Source organism: Euprymna scolopes, chromosome 1 (genome assembly GCF_053919585.1).
Source record: "Euprymna scolopes isolate OS-2025 chromosome 1, ASM5391958v1, whole genome shotgun sequence".
NCBI classification, from domain to species: domain Eukaryota; kingdom Metazoa; phylum Mollusca; class Cephalopoda; order Sepiida; family Sepiolidae; genus Euprymna; species Euprymna scolopes.
In genome coordinates, this window is record NC_136482.1 from 28293461 (window position 1) to 28309140 (window position 15680).

Sequence of the window (15680 nt, forward strand, 5' to 3'; positions counted from 1 at the left end):
TGCTCCATCAACAGTTGTATAATATCGGTATGTTTGCAGTGCCATGTCGCGCATGGAAAGGGACCCTGCACTCATCCCCGGTGGGCTTTCCTGAGGCCACAGTCCTAGTTGATGGAGGGTCAGCTGATGGTCTACTTGTGATGCATGTGTGATACTCTGCATAACCTCCTGTTCGGCTCCCCCTAACCTAACTGAAACTCGTTAAAAAAATATGATGACAGTACAATCTAAAAATAAGCTTAAACCAGGCTTAGGGTCAAACAAATCCAACTTGCCTCCTCCCTTGAGGCTTGCATTCACAAATATCCGTGGGCTTAGAACTAATTTAGCTGATGTTGAAGAATTTCTCCTAACAAATACCCCGGATATCTTAGCACTAAGTGAGACTAACCTACACTCCTCCATCCCCTCTAACTACTTTAACATGCCTGGATATCTCCCACTCTGCCGTAAGGACTCTGACAGACATATGCACGGACTTGGAGTTTACATTCGTAATACCCTTCCCTTGACTAGAGAAACAAACCTAGAAACGGATGATCAAGCCTTTATGTGCTTTAGACTAATTATGCAACACAACATTAGCTACTTTTACTTTCTCTCCCGCTCTCCCTCGACCCAAGACTGCACCATAATAAACAAAGTCTCTGACAGCATAGACACAGCACCCTCCTTCGACACTAGCGCCCAAGTACATGTATTTGGTGACTTTAATGTCCATCACAAAAACTGGCTTGGATTCTCTACTTACACAGATGCAGCAGGCAGCGCAACTCATATCTTCTCTATATCTCACTCCCTATCACAAATTGTTACTTTTCCAACCCGTTTCCCTGATCAGGAAGAACAACACGCATCACTTTTAGATCTGTTTTTGACCACAGTTCCTGATGATTGTATACCGAAAGCCGACAGCCCACTTGGGAATGCTGATCATGCAGTGATAATGGTTGAAATCGCCCTAAACTCTAGACCCAAAACTGAAGAGCCAGTACTCAAAACAACAAGATATTATAAAAAGGCTGACTGGGAAGCCATCAGAGATCTTATCAGAGACGCCCCATGGGGAAATATTTTTTCTCTTCCTTCTGAACAGTGTGCAAAGGAGACCACTGAATGGTTCAAAACTGCAATCAAAGCGGGTGTTCCCATGCGGAAATTCTATAGCAAGCCCCACTCTCCCCAATGGTTTACTTCGACTTGCGCAACTGCCATTGCTCAAAGGCAGCAAGCATTCCGCAGGTTTAACCGACATAAGTCCAGTTCAAACAGACAGAAGTACATAGAAGCTAGAAGTAACGTTAAGAAAGAAATAGCGACAGCTCAGAGGGAATTTACGGAAACCACTAAAAAACGCATCGAAGCACAAAAACTAGGAACTCGTGACCTCTGGAAAATCTACAACAGTGTAGTAAATAATGGGCAATCAACAATTCCCCCACTAACCAACAATCACGAGGTTGTTTGCTCAGCAACCGAAAAGGCTAACATGCTTGCCAGTCGGTTTGCCTCAAACTCCACACTGGACCCTTCCAACCACCCCCTACCTCAATTTCCTATGCGGACAGACGCCACGCTAGACGATCTGAAAATCACCCCTGCTCAGGTGCATGCTATCATAAAAAACCTTGACACTTCAAAAGCATGTGGACCCGATCTCATCCCAGCTGTGCTATTAAAAAAGTGCTCAGCCAAAGTAGCTTCAGTTCTCTCCAAACTCTACAACAAATGCCTTAATGAATCTTGCTTTCCGGGCTGTTGGAAAACTGCTTCTGTGGTACCAGTATTCAAGAATTCTGGCGAAAGAACTGATCCATTAAATTATCGCCCTATTAGCCTCCTCCCACTTTTTGCCAAAATATTTGAGACCTTAATTAACCATGCTCTAGTCCATCACCTTACAGATGCTAAACTTCTGACCGACCAACAATATGGATTTAGACAAGCCCATTCCACAGCAGACATCCTCACTGTAATCTCTGAACGCATATACCATTCACTGGACAAAGTGGGAGAGGGCAGAGCAGTAGCTCTAGATATATCTAAGGCTTTTGACAGGGTATGGCACAAGGGTCTCCTCAGGAAGATTAGATCATACAGTATCACTGGTAGAATACTTAACGTAATTAAATCCTTCTTAGATAAGAGAAAAATCCAGGTTGTCCTCGACGGTCGTACATCTAAACAATATGATATAAATGCGGGAGTGCCCCAGGGATCTATCCTTGGACCTCTACTGTTCCTGATATTCATAAATGACCTCCCCGACAAAATTTTCTCTGAGATGGGTATATATGCTGATGACACCACACTCTATAGCAGGCACGACAGGAAAACAAATGAACATATATCTAAAGTAATGGCAGAAACACTAGAGGATGACCTCAAATCAGTAGTGGAATGTGGACAAAAATGCATGGTCACGTTCAATGCCACCAAGACTAAACTGGTTTCATTCAATAATTACAACAAACCTTCTCTCCCACCTATAGCAATGGCCAACGACTCTTTATCTGAGAGTACGTCTTTCAAGCTCCTTGGCCTAACGTTCACAGGAAACATGAGTTGGAACAATTACATCGAGGGCATTACCAGGGCCGCTGCAAGGAAGGTGGGCTCTCTCTACCGTGCTAGAAAACTACTAACACCCGAAAGTATCCTGTACCTCTATAAGGCAACCATTTGGGAGTATTGCTGTCATATGGCTGGTGCATCGGCTACTAGTCTCTCGCTCCTTGACAGGGTTCAAAAGAGAGTCGCAAATCTGATAGGCCCTAAACTGGCATCTAAGCTTCAGCCTCTGTCCCATCGACGAAACGTTGCATCCCTCTGCCTGTTCTACAAGTATTTTAATGGTGAATGCTCTGATGAACTGCAAGCACTTGTGCCCCCACGACGTGAACACCCTCGACAGATCCGACAAGCTGCAAAATCCCACCCCCACACTGTAGAGATCCCTAGATGTAAAAGATCTTTCTACTCCGGTAGTTTCTTCCCCAGAACTGCTAGACTTTGGAATTCCATTCCAGGTCACTGCTTCCCCAACTGTACTGACATGCAGAAGTTCAAGTGCAACGTGAACCAACATCTTGCTGCCCAAATCCCTACATAGTACCCCAGTAGTTGTTTCCCCTGATAGTAGCCCTCTACACCAAAGTGGCAATGTGCCTTGCTTGGGGTGAAAATGTAATAAAAAAAAAATATATATATATATATATATATATATTAGTTCTTCATTGGAAAATTATTTTTCCAGTAAGTTAATTATTCTCCTGCAATTGTTGTATAATTTTTTTGTCACAAATTCACACAAGTCTTAATGTTATTTCAGGGATCATTTGTTGTTTGCCATGAAACACTGTTTCAGGGCTTAAAAAACAAAACAGTGTATTAAGTCATGGCATCCCAGCAATGTTGATTAATATCTTCCTTACTTGTCTCATCTGCTGTTGTCTAAAAAAAAAAAAAAAAAAGAAAGTGCCTGTGTATCTATACACAAATAAATATGCATTGCATTTTACAGTGATTTCAGCATTAAATGACCCAAAATGGCATAGCATAATAAAACAGACAAAACAAACCTCATGATTTTGTATCTATCCAAGTCCTTCAATAGCCGCCGTGGAATGTGAACCTTTCGTGCTACACCCATACTGATAAGCATAACAACGCATGTACATATATCTGTAATGCACTTGTTTTATTTTTAACTGTATATAATGTTTTTTACTTTATCTTTCAATATAGTTTGTTACAAGTTGTTCAAAGTCACCTCTATTAGGATTCTCCAATCTGGAACCTCCATTTTCAATTCGCTGTGTGGAAGTCAGTGATGATCAGGTAAGTTTAGGTTCTGATAGTTTTGCTTATTGCTGGCTATTCCTTATATATATATATATATATATATATATATATATATATAAATATATGAATGCATATAAAATAATCGATTTTCACTTGCTACTGAAGTTTCAAGAGAAAATTAACTGCTAAAACAAATTTTCCTTCTTACCATTTGTTTTGCGCAAATATCTACATTTCATCTACATTTCAAAATTATTACATTTATTCAAATCAAAATGCATCTCATATACGTTTTGCCATAAAGATGGTAACAAACACTTTCACTCTCCATTAAATCCTATCATTAACCTCACATACTGCATATATATATATATATATATATATATATATATATATATATATATATATATATATATATATATATATACATTAGTAAGCTGCATGGCATTCCCCAGGGAATCTACATTATAATATATATATATGATATATAATATATGCTGTGACATCATTGTGAACAAACAGACAGGAATATAGATTTATTATAATAGATATAGACCCATATATATATATATATATATATATATATATATATATATATACTAGTATGACATCATCTACTATAATGTCATGTATGTGGGGGGGGGCAGCACTGCAAGTAGATTCCCCGTGCTAATATATATAGTATATATATATAATAATTCCAGGTTAATATTTTCCAGAGGTAAAGCAACCATAAAATCAACCCGTATGCAGATTTAAGTCAGTGACCTGGTCCATAAAAAAGATTTTAATTGAAAATTAAAATTTACATTATTTTTTACTGGTAATAAAAACAAATGAATTAATTATATTGTAGCTATAATAAAATAATCATAAATAATAATTAATTTTAAAAGTTATTTAAAAAATAGTATTTAATACAAGTTACATAAATAATAAATTCTACACTCAGTGTTTATCTATATATATATATATATATAAAAGTGAAAATGTATGTATGTGTGTATGTTTGTGTGTCTGCTAAAAACTTTCGACAGACACGCCGAAAATTCACAAACGAAAATTCATTTAACATATCATATTGAAGCTCCATCCTTCGCTCGAAAAATATTGAAAAATTGGCCAAGAAACGTTCATTTTTTCACCCCGAAATCGACAATTTTCGACAAGGGGGGAAGGTCAACAAAAACGGTTCTCTCGTTCTACGCATGCGTCAGATGACGTCATGACCTGATTTATTTACTTTAAATAGTTGAAAAACTGACACAATTCATGTACGCCACGCTAGCCCAGTTAGTTAGCGCGTTGGTTCGTTATCTAAACGTTTTGGGTTCAAATCGTGGTGAGATGTCTTTTTTTTTTCGATTTATGTCATATTCCAAACATCACATATCGCTAAACTGCTGATTCCAAATTCTGAAATAAAAACATTATTATTCAGAAAGCCATTCTTAGTATTGGGAGGTTATGTTTTTATATAATCTTCAGTTAAGGAAGAAGGGGTTTAAGGAATTCATATAAAAGTATTATGTACTAGCAGATTACCCGACGTAGGTGGAAATACATTGAATGTTCCCTAGCAGAATACCCAGCGTTGCCTGGGATCGGATAAGATTGGTTGATATATGTACTAGCCTAATACCCGGCGTCGCCCGGGATTGTATTACATAGCTGGATATATGTACTAGCAGAATACCCAGCATCGCCCGGGATTGTATGACATAGGACTAGCATGACATATGTACTAGCAGATTACCCGCCATGGACTGGGATTGGATAAAATTCATGGAACTTTTCCTAGTAGAACACTAGAACATTAGAAAAAATTGGTTGATATATGTACTAGCCAAATACCCAGCATCGCCTGGGATTGGATAACATATGGGAATATATGTACTAGCAAAATACCCGGCATAGCCCGGGATTGGATGAAGTAGGTGTATATGTACTAGCAGAACAGCCGGCGTTCCCAGGGATTGTATGACATAGATGGATATGCACTAGCAGAATACCAAGTGTCGCCTGAGATTGTATGACATAGGTGAAGTATAGGTCCGATTCAAAAATTTTGAAGGTGCTTGTGCAGTATAGGTCCGATTTGAAAAATTTTTGAAAGTGCTTGTGCAGTATAGGTCCGACTTGACAATTTTGAAGGTCCTTCTGCACTACAGGTCCAATTTGACAATTTTGAAAATGGGTTACTACTTGGGAATACCAAATGCTTCATATAGATCATCAAAGTTAAGCAACATTGTCTTGGTTATTATCAGATGGGTGACTACTTGGGGATACCAAATGCTTTGTATAGATCTCTAAAATTAAGCAACATTGTCTTGGTCATTAACTAATGGGTGACTACTTGGAAATACAAAATGCTTTATGTAGATCACCAAATTAAAGCAACATTGTATTGTTCATTATCAGATGGGTGACTATTTGGGAATACCAAAGGCTTTATGTAGTTCACCAAAGTTAAGCAACATTGTCTTTGTCATGAGATTGGTGACTACTTGGGAATATAAAATAATTTATATATATCACTAAAGTTTAGCAACATGGAGTCTGGTCATTATCAGATCGGTGACTACTTATGAATAACAAATGCTTTATGTAGATCAGCAAAGTTAAGCAACATACAGTCTGGTCATTATCAGATGGGTGACTACTTGGGAAGGCAAAATGCTTTGTGTAGATCACCAAAGTTAAGCCACATTGTCTTGGTCATTATCAAATTGGTGACTACTTTGGAATACCAAATGCTTTGTATTTATCACCAAAGTAAAGCAACATTGTCTTGGTCATTAACAAATCGGTGATAACTTCGGAATACCAAATGCTTTATGTAGATCACTGAAGTTAAGCAACATGTTCTTGGTCATTATCAGATGGATGACTACTTGGGAATATAATGTATGTATATACCTAAACTTAATCAACATATAGCCGTGTCCTTATTAGATGGGTGGCTACTTGGGAATACAAAATGCTTAATGTAGATCACCAAAGTTAAGCAACATGGAGTCTGATCATTATCAGATGGGTGACTACTTGGAAATACCCTATGCTTTATGTAGATCAACAAAGTTAAGCAACATGGAGTTTGGTCATAATCAAATTGGTAACTACTTGGGAATGCAGAATGTTTTATGTAGATCACCCAAGTCAAGCAACATTGTCTTGGTCATTATCGGATTGGGGAATACCAAATGCTTGATGTAGATCACCAAGTCAAGCAACATTGTCTTGGTCATATATATACTAGCAGAATACGCAGCATCGCTTGGATTATATGAGGGTGGTAGAAAGTTTGTCCTGGAAATGGCTTAAACAATTTGCAATCTCAAAATTACTTTGTGAAGTCGATTCTGGATATGGCTGAAACAGTTTAAGATCTCAAAATTAGATTAATTCATATATATTGTTGGTTTTCTATGAAAGATTACTAGGCCAATTTCTGTAGGGGGTGATCCATATTTTTTTAATTTTTACTGTTATCATCCGGGAATTATGTGATGGTTGTAGTGGGGGGGGTGTAGAAAGAAGAATGATTATGTTAATTTTAAACAAGCTCTTGAATTCTCTTTTGGGGTTGTTTTGAAGAGAGTAATGTCCGTTTTGGGGTTACAAAGCAATGTCCCACAATGTCATATTCCAAAAATATAGAATATCTGTGGAATCATATTCCAGAAAAGACATAATTTCTCTTACTATTATGTTGTTGGTATGTGGGAGGGAATAACTACATTAATATTGAAATTCGTGGTAAAGTAAAAGTTGCCTAATCACAATCCGTGTCAATGTATTTCTATACTTACTAGGAAAACCTGCTCAGTTATGTTCCAGAAATGATATCATTTCACTTAAAAATATGGCATCGGTAGTCTGGAGGAATAGAACACAGTAATGTGGAATTTTGTAGTGAAGCAAGGGTTGCCTAATCACTAAACTTAACACACTTGTGTATTTGTTTGTAAAATCTACTGAGTAATCTTCAGAAAATGAAGTATTTTTCAAAAAGACATTTGGTGTTGGTAGTGGGGAATTAAAATGAAACACAGTAATGTGGAATTTGATAATGAAGCAAGGGTTGTCTAATCACTAACTGTGTCAATGTATTTATGCATTAATTTGAAAATCCTACTGAGACATTGTTAAAAAATGTCTTCATTTTTCTTACAATTTTAGTGCCAATAGTGACGAAGGAAAAAACCCCAGTAATATTGAAATTTATGATGAAGCAATGGTTGCCTAATTCTTAACCAAGATGATGTATTTATGTACTAATTTGGAAAGTCTAATGATCTACTTTATAAAAATTGTTTCAGTTTTCTTTAAATTATAGTAGCCTTCGTGGTAAGAGAAATTATTTAACATGTTATACAATACCTGTCGATAGTATGTGAAATTGTTTCATGTATATTTTTTAATTACCCGTCCGAGGGTAGGTAAAATTATTTTAAATATGTATTGTATATTACCCATCTCGCAAAGGAAACATTATTTCATATATATGGTATAAATTACTTATCCTAGATGAGGTACAATTATTTGATGCGTATAATACCCGTCCTAGGGTAGGTAAAATATTCTTTTGCTCGAAAAAGCTAATGATACATAGACATTAAAAATTCCTCTATCCGAAGAATAACAAATATGTTCAAAATCAACTTCAATTTTCTCATTGTTTATACGGTCCCGAGCAACGTCGAAACTTTCGACAGAGGCGACAGATTTTCACAAGATCAGTATCGTTTTGAAGCTCAACTCTTTGGATGACAAATATCGAAAAATTGACCAAAAACCCGAACCCGAAACTGTGCAGTTTTCTACAGGGAGGAGTCTCTTTTTTCGCCGATGTTTTCGATTTAAACGTTCATCACTTCTGGTTTGGTGATGAATGCAACAGCAAAGATGTCACGTTTTTTTTTCACATTCTTTTCCTCCTTTGCAGTACAGGTTCAAGCCTGCCTGTTTACTACTAATTTTCTTTTTTTTTGCTCAGCACACCTCCAAACACCCAGGCAATGCCGATCAACGCCAGGCACCCAGGCTAGTTTTAAATAAAATAAACACCACATGCATAAGTAGATACATTCACAGATATATAATGTAAGCAAACTATATAATGTAGATTATATAATATAAATCCTAATAATTTCTAATAAAATAATAATATATAAGTGTATGCAAAGTACATCACTATGAAAAAAAACAGGGAGGCGGAGCAATTTCAACATCTTAAACCAAAAACAAATAAAAAAATAAAGAAATAGTGGTCAAAAGAAATTTAATAAAGATGATGTAGTCAGAAGTTTAGTGGATTTACTAGTTTATGTAAATTTCAGTAATTAGAAGTAGTGCAATAAAATATAGGTGTTGCAAAGAAATAAATAAGACTATTAAAGGGATTAAGTAAGGGTGTGGAGTAAGAAGGAGGTGTGATTTATAGTGCCTATAATTAATCAATGTCTTATTTTTATTTAGGAGCCCTATCATAAAATCTTGTAATAAACAATTTTTCATCTAGAAAACTGAATTCAATGATAAACAAGTTTTAGTCTTTTTTTTTAATTTCCCAGTTAACAATCGGTATTAAATTATTTCTTAGTTTTCTGTAATATAAACCTAGTGATGTTTTATTATAATCTGGATCAACGAAGGAGAATTTATGGCCATTATATTTTTGTTTTTAATGCATTACTTGATTGACCAATATAGTATTTACTACTTCCTGTGCACTAATGTTGGCTTGATAAATGTTTAGGGAGCATTCAGATTATTAATACAACTAGAAGTTTAGTTTTTTGGATTTGGTTAGGTTCTATGTTATCTTTAATGATTTTATTATTTTTTCAAGTTATTACTGTAGCTTTAGTTTAATTTAATCATATTTTTATTAAGAATTTGTGAAAATATTCCTGCGGGGAAATTTAACTAAATAAGATAAAAGCATTTTAAAAAATGCCAAGATTAAGGCATTTTAAAAAATGCCAAGATTAGTTTTAACCACTTGGTTGAAAGGAGATGTAAACCAAATGATTTTTCTTTGACATCATTTTTTTTAGGTTTGTAGCTGCTGTTTTTAAGGGCCTTATAAAATTTCTTTAGTTAAGGAGTAAAAATTAACTCTTCTGCCTATAGGCAGTCTAGGACTCTACAGGCTTAAGCCTGAGGAGTCCTAGAGTGGATGAAACGCGGAATATTCAGTGTAGCTTAATCGCCATATATATTTTATAACTTACTAACTAGCTCTATCTACATATTGAGCACTTTTGAAGTAAATACTTAAAGTTTACGCTTAAATTTATACTTTCGTATATTAATTTTATGTAAATGAAGTAGTTATCTATATATACATATATACTAGTATATACTATATATATATATATATATATATACACACTAGTATATAATATACTAGTATATAATATATATATACACTAGTATATAATATACTAGTATATAATATACTATATATATATGCATATATATATATATATATACTAGATTATAATATACTATATATATATACTTGCATATAATATACCATATATATATATATAATATTCTATATATATACTAGTATATAATATACTATATATATATTTATATATATATTAGTATATAATATACTATATATATATATACACAGACTAGTACATAATATACTATATATATATATATATATATATATATATATATATATACTATGTATATAATATACTAGTATATAATATACTAGTATATACTATATATATATATATATATATATATATACACTAGTGTGTGTGTATATATATATATATATATATATATATATATATATATATATATATATATGTATGTATGTATGTATATATACTAGTATATAATATACTAGTACATATGTACTATTGGGTGTTCATTCGCGCCTGACCTTCATATGTAAATATGTCATAAAGTTTAACAAAGTTTTTTAAAAGGGGTGAGGGTCCACAATAACACCTTAACTTTAATCTTAATTCATGTTAGCTTTTATTTATTTTTTTGAGTTGAATCAGTTTCTGATGATTGTACAACAAATGCTGACAGCCCACTCGGGAACTCTGATCATGCAGTGATAATGCTCAAAATCGCCCTAAACTCTAGATCCAAAACTGAAGAGCTAGTGCTCAAAATGAGATATTATAAAAAGGCTGACTGGGAAGCCATCAGAGATCTTATCAGAGATGCCGCATGGGGAAATATTTTTTCTCTTCCTGCTGAACAGTGCGCAAATGAAACCACTGAATTGTTCAAAACGGCAATTGAAGCACATGTTCCCATACGGAAATTTTATAGCAAGCCCCACTCTCCTCAATGGTTTACTTCTACTTGCGCAACTGCCATTGCTCAAAGGCAGCATGCATACCGCAGATTTAACCAACATAAGTCCAGTTCAAACAGACAGAAATATATAGAAGCTAGAAGTAACGTTAAGAAATAGCGACAGCTAAGAGAGAATTTACTGAAACCACTAAAAAACGCATCAAAGCACAAAAATTAGGAACTCGTGACTTCTGGAAAATCTACAACAGTGTAGTAAATAATGGCCAATCAACAATTCCCCCACTATCCAACAATCACAAGGTTATTTGCTCAGCAACGAACAAGGCTAATATGCTTGCCAGCCGGTTTGCCTCAAACTCCACATTGGACCCTTCCAACCACCCCCTCCCTGACTTTCCCTTGCGGACAGACGCCAAACTAGATTATCTAAAAATCACCCCTGCTCCGGTGCATGCTATTATAAAAAATCTTGGCACTTCAAAAGCATGTGGACCCGATCTCATCCCAGCTGTGCTATTAAAAAAGTGCTCAGCCAAAGTAGCTCCAGTTCCCTCCAAACTCTACAACAAATGCCTTAATGAATCTTGTTTTTTAGGCTGTTGGAAAACTGCTTCTGTGGTACCAGTTTTCAAGAATTCTGGTGAAAGAACTGACCCATCAAATTATTGCCCCATTAGCCTCCTCCCACTTTTTGCCAAAATATTTGAGATTAACCATGCTCTAGTCCATCACCTTACAGATGCTAAACTTCTGACTGACAAACAATATGGATTTAGACAAGCCCGTTCCACAGCAGACATCCTAACTGTAATCTCTGAACGTATATACCATTCACTGGACAAAGCGGGAGAGGGCAGAGCGGTAGCTCTAGATATATCTAAGGCTTTTGACAGGGTATGGCATGAGGGTTTCCTCAGGAAAATTAGATCATACAGTATCACTGGTAGAATACTTAACATAATTAAATCCTTCTTAGATAAGAGAAAAATCCAGGTTGTCCTCGACGGTCATACATCTAAACAATATGATATAAATGCGGGAGTGCCTCAGGGGTCTATCCTTGGACCTCTATTGTTCCTAATATTCATTAATGACCTCTCTGACAAAATTGCCTCTGAGATGGGTATATATGCTGATGACACCACACTCTATAACAGGCATGACAGGAAAAAAAATGAACACATATCTAAAGAAATGGCAAAAACACTAGAGGATGACCTCCAATCTGTAGTGGAATGTGGACATAAATGGATGGTCACATTCAATGCTGCCAAGACTAAACTGGTTTCATTCAATAATTACAAGAAACCTTCTCTGCCACCAATAGCAATGGCCAGTGACTCTTTATCTGAGAGTACATCTTTCAAACTGCTTGGCCTAACGTTCACAGAAAACATGAGTTGGAACAATTACATTGAAAACATTGGCAGGGTCACTGCAAAGAAGGTAGGCTTTCTCTACCGTGCTAGAAAACTACTAACACCCAAAATTATCCTGTACCTCTTTCAGGCCACTGTGATTGATTGATCAAAGTATGATAGGTTATGAAAAGAGGAGGTTGTAAAGAGATAGGTTTTGATACTCAAAAAGTTTACCCTCAGCAAAATATGATGAAAGTAAAGATAATTTTCGCGAAAATATATTTTTTTTATATCAACTTTGTTTCCATTCGTAGTGACCAACAAAATGATGATATCAGGGGCAACAACTACTGGGGTACTATGTAGGGATTTGGGCAGCAAGATGTTGGTTCACTTTGCACTTGAACTTCTGCATGTCAGTACAGTTGGGGAAGCAGGGACCTGGAATGGAATTCCAAAGTCTAGCGGTTCTGGGGAAGAAACTACTGCAGTAGAAAGATCTTTTTACATCTAGGGATCTCTACAGTGTGGGGTTGGGATTTTGCAGCCTGTCGGATCTGTCGAGGGTGTTCACGTCGTGGGGGCACAAATGCTTGCAGCATTCACCATTAAAATACTTGTAGAACAGGCAGAGGGATGCAATGTTGCGTCAATGGGACAAAGGCTGAAGCTTAGATGCCAGTTCAGGGCTTATCAGATTTGCGACTCTCTTTTGAACCTTGTCTAGGAGCGAGAGACTAGTAGCCGATGCATCAGCCATAATATGACAGCAATACTCTATACATGGGCGAATGGTGGCCTTATAGACGTACAGGATACTTTCGGATGTTAGTAGTTTTCTAGCATGATAGAGAGAGCCCACCTTCCTTGCAGCGGCCCTGGCAATACCCTCGATGTAATTGTTCCAACTCATGTTTCCTGTGAACGTTAGGCCAAGGAGCTTGAAAGACGTACTCTCAGATACAGAGTCGTTGGCCATTACTATAGGTGGTAAAGAAGGTTTCTTGTAATTATTGAATGAAACTAGTTTAATCTTGGCGGCATTGAACGTGACCATGCATTTTTGTCCCAATTCCACTACAGATTGGAGGTCATCCTCTAGTGTTTCTGCCATTTCTTTAGATATGTGTTCATTTGTTTTCCTGTCATGCCTGTTATAAAGTGTGGTGTCATCAGCATATATACCCATCTCAGAGGAAATTTTGTCGGGGAGGTCATTTATGAATATCAGGAACAGTGGGGCACTTCCGCATTTATATCATATGTACAAGTATATATATATATATATATATATATATATATTATACTATTTTAGAATATGCTAGTGTAGTATAATATATATATATATATATATATATATATATATATATATATACTATAATAGTATAGTATATATAGCATATATATATATATATATACTATACTAGTAAACAATATATATATATTTAATACTACTATAGTATTTATACAGTATAATATTTATACTAGTATAATATATATATATATATATATATATATATATATACACACTAATGTAGTGTATACATATAATAGTATAGTATATATGTACTAGTATGTATATATGAATATATATACTAGTTTATATGCATATATACACTAGTATTGTGTATATATATACAGTAGTATAGTATATATATATATATATATATATATATATACTAGTGTAGTGTATACACTGGTATAGTATATTTAGTCATACTAGTGTGTATATATATATATATATATATATATATATAGATAGATAGATAGATAGATATAGAGTTATAAGTTAAATTCAAATTTTGATATATCTTTTTTAAATGAAAGTACAGAATAGTTAACCCCCCCCCCATGTTAAGAATGGCTTTTTAAATAGAAAATGAAAATAAAATGTAACTTTTTTTCATTTATGTTAAACAAGCATTCATGACCCATTGGGTAAAATATTTAATTGATATGTTAATAATAAGGTCAATAAAACTAATTAAGACAATGCAGAAATGAACGATATAAAAAAAACAGAAAGTATTAACAATTGTTTATTTGGATAATTTAAACACGGAAAAAAAAACAATTGGGATGCTGAAAACGTACACAGTAAAACAATGTTTTATTGTTGAGTTGATTATTTATTTACGCTGTTATAGGTTTACATGTGCGACCGGAAGTCGTAAACCGGATGTTGGGTTACAACACCCGTTATAAGGTCATTTGAGTTTTATAATTACATAAATTGTAATATAGTATGTGTGTGTATATATATATATATATATATATATACTATACTAGTGTCGTATATATATACACTTATATAGTATACTAGCATATATATATAATAGGATTATATATATGCTTGTTCGTATACATACATATATATATATATATATATATACTAGTACATTACTTATATATATTCTTATATACTAGTACATTATGTATAATATATATACTTATATAAATATATATACCAGTATATTATGTATAATATATATAATAGTATATATATATATATATATATATATATATATATATATATATATATACTCGTAAAGATGTAGACACTAGTATAGTATATATACTAATATATATATTAGCATAGTGTATATATTTATATATAAACTAGTATATTATATATTATAATATAGTATGTGTGTGTATATATATATATATATATATATATATATATATATATATATATATATATATATATATATGGTATACATGCATACTATACTAGCGTATATATATATATACACTATATTAGTGTGTATATATATACTTGTATGTTACGTATAATATATATATATTATACTAACATGTATTTATTAGTGTTTATATACACACAAGTTTATTTTTGTACTAGTATTATATATAGTCTATATATACTACTATATCTATATATCCTTGTATCTGTCTATATATATATATCTAATCAATATCCAAGTTTGTTTAATAAATTCACATTGTAGATAGAAACTCTGACACTGGCCACAATATACCACTCCATACAAGGGTTACGAGGAAACCATAAATTCTTATGGTTTTATGATATCTACCCTCATTTCACCTATTTTCTGTATCTATGCCACCAAAAATATATATTAATTTTTAAATATATTTTCTTTCTTTGTGCTAAATAACAATATTATTTCAAATTAGATCCAATATTTGCTAATGACTTTTCCTCTTAGGACATGAACGTACATC

At 34.0% G+C, this 15680-nt stretch overlaps 1 protein-coding gene across 2 annotated transcripts in view; it reads left to right on the forward strand.

Annotated features, from left to right (window-relative positions):
* Nucleotides 1-15680, forward strand: part of LOC145290674 (ubiquitin-protein ligase E3B-like) — a 156996-nt gene that overhangs the window by 130956 nt on the left and 10360 nt on the right. For both annotated transcript variants that reach the window (XM_080136506.1, XM_080136517.1), the window contains one exon: nucleotides 3748-3840. In XM_080136506.1, the coding sequence (XP_079992632.1) occupies nucleotides 3748-3840 (93 nt within the window). The remainder of the gene's footprint in view (nucleotides 1-3747; nucleotides 3841-15680) is intronic.